The sequence below is a fragment of the Prionailurus viverrinus genome, chromosome B1 (assembly GCF_022837055.1).
Source record: "Prionailurus viverrinus isolate Anna chromosome B1, UM_Priviv_1.0, whole genome shotgun sequence".
Lineage (NCBI taxonomy): Eukaryota > Metazoa > Chordata > Mammalia > Carnivora > Felidae > Prionailurus > Prionailurus viverrinus.
In genome coordinates, this window is record NC_062564.1 from 201696482 (window position 1) to 201706827 (window position 10346).

The following is a 10346-nucleotide window of genomic DNA, read 5'->3' on the forward strand; positions in this document are numbered from 1 at the left end:
AGGCCTCGGCCCCACCACGTGGCGGCCCTGCGAGCGGCGGGTGCCCTGTGAACAGGGAGCAGGGGAGCCGGCTGACGACGCGCTGTGTGCAAGGCCCCCTCTCTTCCATGGTCTCCGCGTCGTTCCGCCTCCCGCCCCTCCCCTGGGGACCCCGTGTTCTCTCCCGCGTCCGGCTCACGCCTCATCTTGGGCCCCTCCTCCCTGGGACACCTTCCCCACCTCCTGCCTGCCCTCAGCACCTCCACCCTCCTCTCATGTCCTCTGTACCCTCCCCGGGGGCTGCTGAGAGGGTCGCACAGGCCCAACCTGGTGCAGGTCTGAAGCTCCCAGAAGGTGGGGTGGGGAGGCGGGCTGGCCTGGGTGACGGGGTCGGGGAGGCGGGCTGGCCTGGGTGACGGGGTCGGGGAGGCGGGCTGGCCTGGGTGACGGGGTCGGGGGGGACGGGCTGGCCTGGGTGAGGGGGTCGGGGAGGCAGGCTGGCCTGGGTGACGGGGGTCGGGGGGGACGGGCTGGCCTGGGTGACGGGGTCGGGGAGGCGGGCTGGCCTGGGTGACGGGGGTCGGGGAGGCGGGCTGGCCTGGGTGACGGGGGTCGGGGAGGCGGGCTGGCCTGGGTGACGGGGGTCGGGGAGGCGGGCTGGCCTGGGTGACGGGGGTCGGGGAGGCGGGCTGGCCTGGGTGACGGGGTCGGGGAGGCGGGCTGGCCTGGGTGACGGGGTCGGGGAGGCGGGCTGGCCTGGGTGACGGGGGTCGGGGGGGACAGGCTGGCCTGGGTGACGGGGTCGGGGAGGCGGGCTGGCCTGGGTGACGGGGTCGGGGGGGACGGGCTGGCCTGGGTGAGGGGGTCGGGGAGGCAGGCTGGCCTGGGTGACGGGGGTCGGGGAGGCGGGCTGGCCTGGGTGACGGGGTCGGGGAGGCGGGTTGGCCTGGGTGACGGGGTCGGGGAGGCGGGCTGGCCTAGGTGAGGGGGGTCGGGAAGGCGGGCTGGCCTGGGTGACGGGGTCGGGGAGGCGGGCTGGCCTGGGTGACGGGGTCGGGGAGGCGGGTTGGCCTGGGTGATGGGGTCGGGGAGGCGGGCTGGCCTGGGACACTGGGGCAGGACAGGGTCTGGAAGCCGGAGCTTGCGCGGCCATGGGGAGCAGGTCGGGGCCAGCACACAGAGCCCCGGCGCATGCGTGTGGGGACTGCTGTGGAGCGTGGCCTGACCAGGTTCTCGCCCGCAGGTGGGGAAACACTACCTGCAGCTTGCCAGCGACGCAGACGAGGAGCTGAACAACTGCACTGCCGTGAGCTGGCTCATCCTCGCCGCGAAGCAGGGCCGGCGTGAGGCGGTGAAGCTTCTCTGCCGGTGCCTGGCGGACAGGAAAGGTGGGCGCGCAGGGGGCTGCGGTGGCTGCCAGGGACACACGGCTTCTTGCTACATCAGCACGTAACAGCAGGGGGAGAATACGAAGCTGGTGGCACTCTTTTTGTTTTATTGGGGTTTTTTTTAACATTCATTTATTTTTGAGACAGAGAGAGTCAGAGCATGAGTGGGGGAGGAACAGAGAGAGAAGGAGACACAGAATCGGAAGCAGGCTCCAGGCTCCAAGCTGTCCGCACAGAGCCTGACGGGGGCTCAGACTCACGGACCGCGAGATCGTGACCTGAGCCGAGGTCGGAAGCTCAGCCGACTGAGCCACCTGGGCACCCCTATGGGTTTTTTTTTTTAATGTGTGTTTTTGAGTGAGAGAGGGAGACAGTAAGAGTGGGAGGGGCAGAGGGAGAGGAGACACAGAATCCGAAGCTGGCTCCAGGCTCCAGGCTCCGAGCTGTCAGCACATAGCCTGACTGGGAGGCTTGAACCACGAACTGTGAGGTCATGACCTGAGCCGAAGTCGGACACCCAACCGACCGGCCACCCAGGCGCCCCTGAAGCTGGTGACGCTCTCGAGAAATAAGTGTAAATTCTGTTTCGCTAGTGCTTTTGTCATTTGGACGTTGTTTCCAGAGCATAACACGGGATGTTTAGCCAACAAAGCCGCTCATCCTATCTTTAGTGTGTGTAGGTGTCTGTGAGTAGATCCCTTCTGAGTTCGAATCCAGATTGAGGAGTGGATCATAGAGCCATTGGAGAGTCAGCTTCCCTGTGATGCAGCAGGACAATGTGACAGTGGCCGGAGGTCAGGATGGAACTCCCTGGACTGACTTTGCATCCGGTCTGGGCCGAACGGCTGGGAGACCGTGGGCCAGTGAAGATCTGCTCAGATGCATTCATGCCTGGAAGGGAACGGATGTGGCGGGCGGTGGGGGGGACAGCGAGGCAGAGCCCGGCCACGTGTGGTCGCATATTCCATTATCCTGCCCAAGGGAAATGGCTTGTCGCTGGTGCCGTGGAGCAGTGTGCTTCTGGGGGCTTCCCATCTCAGAGACAAAGGAACGGGTATGTCATAACGGGTTTTTTTTAAACAAAGTTTCTCCAGATTGTAAAAGTGTTTGATGCTTATCATATAAAACGTGGAATACATAGAAAACAGAAAGATACAAATTACTCATAACTTGGAAACCCAGAAAGAAAACGCTCTGTAGTCTGGTGCATTTTCTTCTGGATTTGTATTGTACCGTTTTTAGAATTACATTTTTTATATAGAATCTGCTTTCTTTGGAAATGGGGCTAGTGCCTCTGAAAACCTGGAATGGTGGCATTCTGTTAGCCGGGATTTCTCGCCAGCCCACCTTCCCGTTCTGGAGCAGGAGGGAGGGCCGGGTGCTGGCCCGAGTCAGTGTGGGCCACGGCCCACGTGGCCCAGAAGAGGGGCTCGAGTCAGGACCCCGGGACCCAGGGCGGGTGCTAGACGGGGCCGGGAGCGGCCTCACGTGCTCCGCACCCCCACTTTCTCACGTTGGGTGCATCCTGATCTTGAGAGAAACGTGTGCTCAGGTGGAAAATTTGGAAGATGTGTAAAGGGAGAAAAAATCCCGTCTCTCTCTGCGGCGAGTCTCTGTCTCCCTCGGAAAGGCAACCGTGCGGGGACACAGCTTTCCCGGCCGTCTTAGGAGGGGCAGTGCCCGGGAAGTGCCGTGGACACAGGGGAGTCCCGCTCTTGTACCCAGGCCGGTGACCCTGGTTACGTGTCTCTGACGCCCATGGTTACCTGCCACTCTGTTTGTCTCTGACTCCCTGGCCACCTGCCCCCCGGGGTCGCCTCCTGCAGGACCAGGCCGTGCTCTGAGCTGGAAAGTCCGGGACTTGGCCAGATGGCCTTTTTGGTCAAATGTCTGTTTCTGCCCTGGTGACCACAGGTGCCTGCAAAACCTGTCGCCTGAGTCCCCTCCCAAGCCCCCGCAGCAGAGCTGGTCTGGGCCCAGAGCATCGCTAAGGACGCCCAGGCGGGCGGGATGAGGCCTTTAATGCATCTTGTCTCCTAGGCATCACTTTCGAGAACGAGCAGGAGGTGAGGCAGCTCTCCTCCGAGACTGACCTGGAGCGGGCCGTGCGCAAGGCGGCCCTGGTCATGTACTGGAAGCTCAACCCCAAGAAGAAGAAGCAGGTGGCTGTGTCAGAGCTGCTGGAGAACGTCGGGCAGGTCAACGAGCACGGTACGCGAGCCTCGTGGGGACCAGCCCTTCCCGCGGGCACCTCATGGGCTTCTCTGGAATTCTGGGGGCTTCCCTATGGGGACTCTGGGAGCCTAACTGGGGGCTCCCAGGGACCTTGTCTCGGAGACCTCATGGGTCTCCTCTAAGTAAGGCTCAGGGAGGGTCCCTCCTGGGGTGCCGTCCTGTTCTTGGGGTCCCCTTCCTAAGCCGTGTCCTGAGCTCTGGAACAGTCGATGGGCTGGGCGCCCGCAGGCAGAGCTGTAGATCATGTCATTCTTAGGGTGTCCTGCTCCTCCTGAGGGGACAGAAGCTGGGGGAGAGTAGCAGATGCCGGCAGGGACTCGCGGTTCCAGGGGTGTGGGGCCGGCTGTGGCTCTGATGGCCTCCCTGAGGCAGGCCTTATCTCCGGCCTCCACAGCCCCTCCCCCAGTTTTCTGACCCAGTAGCCAGCCAGAAGGACAGATCGGGCAGAAGAACGGGCATCCCTGGCTGGGTGCGGCCCCTTCGTTTCCCAGGACCCGACCTGGCTTTTTCCTCTCCCATCAGCTCGAGGAGCACCTGCCTCCCGCTGTTCAGAAAGTTGATTCCTGGCCTTGGGTACACACGACAAGGCCTGGGGCCACCTGCCAGCAGCAGAGAAGGCCGCCCGGTGGACACCTTTGCCCCTTCTCCTGGGGTCTCTGGGCAGGACCCCCGTCTGACTAGACCTCTGGCGACCAGCCCGCTCTCTTGGCTCTCAGCTCTCTCGGTGCTGGGGCCGAGCCGAGGCGTCCGTGAGGCCTGGGGCTTGGGCGGCAGCACCCGGAGAGGCATGCTTGCTGTGACGAGCTCGGGGCCGCCCCCTGGAGCCCCAGGGGCCCTGCAGTGCCATGGGTCAGCCCCCACCCGCTGCCCCCCGCCCCGAGGCAGTCCCAGCGTGTCTGGGCCCCTGTGGCCCCCGGTCACTCTCAGTCACAGTGCTTCTCACCTCATGTTGTCACTGCCTGACCTGACCCTGCGAAGGCACGCCTTGGCGCCTGGCAGGCAGACTGGAATGCTTGCCAGATTGGGGGCGCGGCAGGTGGTGGATGTTGACAAAGGGGCAGAATTCTTCAGTCCCGGCTCAGCGCTCAGCCATTGAGCAGTCTCTTGTGGGGCCCCTTCCAGCACCAGGGCTGGGGAGACCGGGAGAGGCGTGACCCGTGGCCCCAGGCGCTCCGTCTGTTCGGAGAATCGGGAAAATCATGCCAAGGGACGGTGCCAGCAAAGCTTATGCCGACCAGAAACTGCGGTGTGTCCTCTGCCCTGGCTGCATCCGCAGAGGAGGTGGCTGTGCCCCCTGGGTGCCAAGTCAGCCTCGTGGGCAGAGGCTCAGAGGTGGCCCTCCCTGTGCCCACCAAGGGCTACAAGGAGGTCCCAGGCCCTGCAGCCCCCAGAGCTCAGGGGCCGGTTTCCGGAGGGCCGCAGGGCATGTGGGAACGGTTAGTCCTGTTCTCTGATTCTCTGTCTGCTCTGTCACTTACAGATGGAGGGGCACAGCCAGGCCCAGTCCCCAAGTCCCTACAGAAGCAGAGGCGGGTGCTGGAGCGCTTGGTTAGCAGCGAATGTGAGTATGGCCTCCAGTCCCGCACCTGTGACAGCTTGGGCCCAGCCGTTAGGCCCCCCAAGCCGGGCACCACCTCCACTCCTTGGGCACCACAGCACATGCCCCAAGGCCTTGGAGGCGGGACGGACTTCTCTTCCCAGCCCATCTGGGACTGTCGGTGTTCTGGACAGTGGGATCTGGACTCTGCCCAGCAGGAGCGCATGGCCTGGAGGGAAGAGGGACAGGGCACAGAGAGGGCAGTGTGACGGTCCCTGCAGGGCAGAGGGATGGGGGGAAGGTGAGTGCATCTGGGGTGCCTGAGTAAGTCTGCAAGGATGAGGAGGCAGTTAGCCCCTGAAGGGGAGAGGGGAGGGAACCGCACACAATGGCCTGGCAGGGCAGTTGTTGGGGGGGGGGGCTCCCAGCAGGGAGTGTGGGGGCCCCCCCAGCACGGGCTGCGGGAAGGTCGGGAATGGGGGATTTGGGGCATCCAGTTAGGAGAGGTCCTCAGATGCTCTGTGTGCAGCTGCCCGGCCGGGTGGTGGTGGTCAGAGTTCCCCGGGGCCCGAGTTCCAGGGGAGACAGACGGGAGGGGCCCGGGGGCTGCTCACCACTGACAGGAGGCCTGGGTCCTCCCCCAGCTCGGCCACACACTCTCCTCCTGACCTCAGGCAGGCCTGGCTTTCCTCCCTGGGGCTCAGTTTCCCCTTCTGCACAGTGGTGGTCAGATTAGAGGGCCGAGGGCCCCACCAGCCCTGAGAGCTTCTGTACGGGGGTGGGGGGGGGGCGTGCTTCCCCCCTTCTCACCGTCTGTCTCTGACGTGTCGTTGGAACTCTGGGGGCATAGTGCATCCTGGGCCTGCCTTCCCCAAGGCCCCGGGCATGTAGGACCCTGAAGCGGAGAGGAAAGTGTATGGCCGATAGGAACCAGAAGGATGGGAGGTTTTAAGGGGGTTTTTTGCGCAGAGGTGCCGGGAGCCTGTCTGGGGTGAGGTGCGCCTCTGGGCAGAGGTTCGTGAGGGTCAGTTCCTCCTGAAATAGGACTGTGGTGTGGCGATCTCGGAAGGTCCCTGCTCAGCTCTGCCTTCTCCACCCTGGGGATTTTATGATTAACGGCTCGGAGCTCTCCTGCGGACCTTGTAACGCCAGAAGGTCACGGGGTCCCGGGGGAGACCACGTGCTCTGGGCTGGGAGGGATGGGCCTGAGGCCCACCCGGGCTGAGAGCTGGGCAGAGACGTGGCCTCTCCAGGCGGGTGTGGACAGTGCCGTCCACGGGTCCCAGCCCTGCCATCAGGCGGCCAGGCCGGCCTCCCCTCTGGCTTGGGCTGCCGGCCCCCCCTCCTCACTGGGACATTCCCAGCAGCTTATGAACATGTGCCTATTCCTCCCACCTCAGAAAATGAAGACGAGACCCTCTCTGGACCCCTCGTGCCCATAGCAGCCACCTGCCCTGTTTCTCTGCTCCCCTTTCTAAGGAAGGTGGAAAGGTGCACATGCGGTCCGTTTCTTGGCTCCTCTCCCCACTTCTCCCGGGGCCTTCCGCGCATCATCCCACCAGAATGGCTCTGTCCAAGTCCTTGGTGACTCATCCTTACGCCCCATTGTGTCCACACGCCACGCCTTGGTGGCCAGTTTCGTGGCATCAGAGGCCACCCATGACCCCAGTCACACAGCCTGGGCCAGGCCACTGGGCCCCATTTTCTCCCCTGCTTGTTCCATGTAGGCTCCAGCCTTACCTGTCCCTGTGTGGGCCCCGCCAAGGCTGCCTGGTCTTGACCCTTGCCGCTACCCCGGCTCGTGTTAAGGAACAGCCCCTTGTCTGCGCCCCACCCTCTCCGTGGTGCTCACTGCGTTCCAGACACTGTTTCCTTTGCTCTTGCTGCTGTCTGTCACTCTTTTCTGCGATGGGCTTCTGTCCCCAGTGTCCAGAACGCAGTCCCCGCGTGGGAGGCCTCAGAAGCACCTGGTGAACGGCAGCCCTGGGGCTGGCGGCCCATTCACGATCGTGATCTCTGTGCCGAGTCACTCACTGCACCTCCCCGAGCTCCCTTCTCTCCCTCTGCCTGGAGGACGGTTCCGGGGGACAGCCGGTCACGTCTGGCAGCCAGCTGTCTTTAGCACGACCCCACTAGACCAGGAGTCCAGACTTGTGCACACGTTGGGTCTGTGTGCACATACCAGGCCTTCCCAGTGCTTAGCACGGTGCCTGGCACGTAGTAGGTCCTCAGTGGATGCACGCTGAGTGGAGGGGGGGCAGGTGGCTGGGCTATGGGCTGCAGGTGGCCGTCACCAGAGCTGGGAGCAGCCAGGGCTGAAGGAGAGGAGGTGGCTGCAGGGCTGGTGGGGGCAGACCCTGGTCTTGAGAGCTGGGCAGCAGGAGGTTCAAGGGAGGAACTGCTGTCCCCAAGGCGAGGAGGCAGGGTGCCCGCTCTCCCCCCGGTTGGCCCGTCTGTGCCCGCCTGTCTGTCCAGGACAGAGAGGTTTGTGCCTGACGTGCTCAGCCTCCCTCCGCCGGGGCCCAGCCACCATCCCCTGCCTTGCCCATCCGTGCGGGGTGACCGTGTGCTTGCGGTGTGGGCAGACCCTGTGCCGTTCTCTCTTGTGCCCCAGCCAAGAGCTACATAGCGCTGGATGACTTCGTGGAGATCACCAAGAAGTATGCCAAGGGCATCATCCCCGCCAACCTGTTCCTGCAGGACGATGACGACGATGAGCTGGTGGGCAAGAGCCCCGAGGACCTGCCCCTGCGCCTGAAGGTGAGTGGGGCCGGGGGCCCAGCCAAAGGGCGCTCACCGTGCAGCCTGGTGCCATGCAGGAAGGAACGGGCAGGAGGCCGCTGCGACACGGGAACCTCCGGGACTGGGCAGCTTGTCTGGGGAAGCGTGCCCCGTAGGGATGGTCCCCATAACTGCATGAGGGTGTGTTCTCGAGAGAGGGGCCTTTCACATGCACTCAGGCTCCAAACCCAGGGACGCAGGTGGGGCGGTCATGCGCGGGTGTGACGGACGAGCACAGGTACCCCCCGGCCGTTCTCCGCGGAACACCACAGGCAGCAGAGTGGCAGGCTCTGGAGTCCGACTTTCACCGAGACCTTGTCATTTTGAAAAATGATCCGTTTACAGCACAGAATGGAGGTCGGTTTTGCAAAGATGCCTTTCCCCAGACGCAGAGTGCTGGTACTGAGAGACCGTGAGGATCCTGCCGGTCCCTGTTTACCCAGATCCGCGGGGGCTCGGGGGAAAGCCAAGTGCAGTGTGGATAGTAGCAAAGAGGCCACTGTGGGCTAGCCGGACGGAAGGGAGACACTCTGGCCCCCGCTGTCGGCCCGCGAGCAGCCGCAGACAGTGAGGAGCAAGCACGGGGCGTACAAATACGTGCAGAAGGCAGGGATGGCGGGCCATGCCTTCTGTGACAGCTTTCACTTCCCTGGTCACGCCATTGAGACCACGGTGCAGGCGGTTCCCCAGGTCAGCTCTCTGACTTGCAGAGGCTACCGTGATTCCGCAAGCCTGGCTGCCTGACCCAGCACGAGCGGCTCTGAGCAGACGAATCATCGAGAAGCTCGTGGCGTTAGTCGTCCGAGCACCCGTGTGGTGCGAGCTGAGTGGGAACCGGGGTGAATCACCATCAGTGGGGCAGAGGGGCAGGCGACGGCTGGGCCGCCAGCAGGCAGGAGTTGGGGGGACAAGGAAGCGTGGGGAGTCCCCGTGCCGGAGACAGCTTGGTGTAGCACCTGCCAGGAGCCCAGATGCGGAGGCTCAGACCGGGGCGGCCGGCGCGATGGCCGCGCTCGGGACCAACCAGCGAGCTGCGTGAGTCCCCCGAGATCAGGTGCTGTGGTGAGCCACAGGCCAGGATGGCCAAGGAGCTTGACCAAGGGAGGTCACGACTTTATTGAAGGTCCACTCTGACAGGCTGAGGCTGTGTGTTCACAGATAGTTGCTTTTAGTTTCCTTAGAACTGGAGAGAAGGGGGGTGGGGCCCTGGCCGTTGTTCTTGGCCAAGCTGCGGTGCTTCCGAAATGCCAGTGAGGGTCAGAGGTGAAAGGGTGAGTCTGGAGGGCCTGCGGGCAGGCCTGCGGGCAGGCCTGCGCTGTCCCCCCTAATGATGCCTGTTTGCAAAGCAGCCTGGCTGGGACAGTAAATTTTGTCACTCTCAGTGTTGAGAGATGTCTGAGAGTCCTTTCTGGGAAAGAGATTTAAAGTACTCTGACAAGAAGTACACGGGGCTCTGAGTTTCCTTCAGGTTTTGAAACCATCAGAGCACTTGGATGCCTCTATAGTTTTTCTCATTAAAAGTCTTTTGCAAAAGAGACAGTGAATCCTAGCAGGTGTCTCCAAAACTGGAGGCTGTTGCAGCTTTTAATAGCCTTTTGGAGGCAGAGGAAGAGCAGTGTGCTCTGTCTTCTGGCCCCAGCGAGGCGCCTGGTGCCTCCGTGAGCACATGTGGCCCCCACAGGAAGGCTCCAGACTCCAGGCCCCGGGCTGTGCCGGCCTCTTTTGTGGCAGATGAAACCGTCATAAGAGTAAATGCAGTAAAATCCACACGGTTTTCACGTCAATCATTGCGAGGTCCAACGTGTGAACACTCACTGGGGTCTGAGCCTTGCCGTGACCTGCTGGGTCCCAGATGGGCCCCTTGGTTAGCGGCCTGTCGTCACACCCCTGGCCTCTTGGGTCAGCAGAGCGGCCGACGACCTCCGACCTGGCCAGAGCGCGCTGTACCTTCCTGTCGTAGAACTGACTCCCTGCTCTGTTTTTTTAAAAATCTGTTTCCTGCTCAAAGAACAGCTTGTTTTAATTTGTTGGACTTTGTCTACAGAAAGGTTTTCTGTTTCCCAATCCAGTGGGTCCCCAAGAGCAGGGTCTGGATGGAAGTGACCAGGGACAGAGTTGGGACCCTAAAAGGGAAGGACTCCCTGGTCCTCGTGGCCTTCAGGCCTCAGCCGACAGAGGCCGGACACCCTGGACAAGCTGGGCATTAGGTTGGAGAAGCTTCATTGTCCTTGAAAGATCCTCTCAACCACTTTGTGTGGCCTCAAGGGCAAAAAACAAAAGGTGTGAGTGGCTCGGAGCCTGGGGGGAGAACTTGAGACCCATCTCAAGGTCCCAGCCGCAGGGCATGGAGAATGACCACTGACCACAGCGGCCAGGAGACGCCTCTAGTCCGTCTGCCACTAGCTAGCGAGGCCCCCGTCCCCAGG

General features: G+C 62.8%; 1 protein-coding gene across 2 annotated transcripts in view; it reads left to right on the top strand.

Moving 5' to 3' along the window:
• The window catches only part of WFS1 (wolframin ER transmembrane glycoprotein), a 29860-nt gene that overhangs the window by 15360 nt on the left and 4154 nt on the right, over positions 1-10346 (top strand). For both annotated transcript variants that reach the window (XM_047856379.1, XM_047856380.1), the window contains exons 4-7: positions 1223-1367; positions 3408-3578; positions 5083-5163; positions 7754-7899. In XM_047856379.1, the coding sequence (XP_047712335.1) occupies positions 1223-1367; positions 3408-3578; positions 5083-5163; positions 7754-7899 (543 nt within the window). The remainder of the gene's footprint in view (positions 1-1222; positions 1368-3407; positions 3579-5082; positions 5164-7753; positions 7900-10346) is intronic.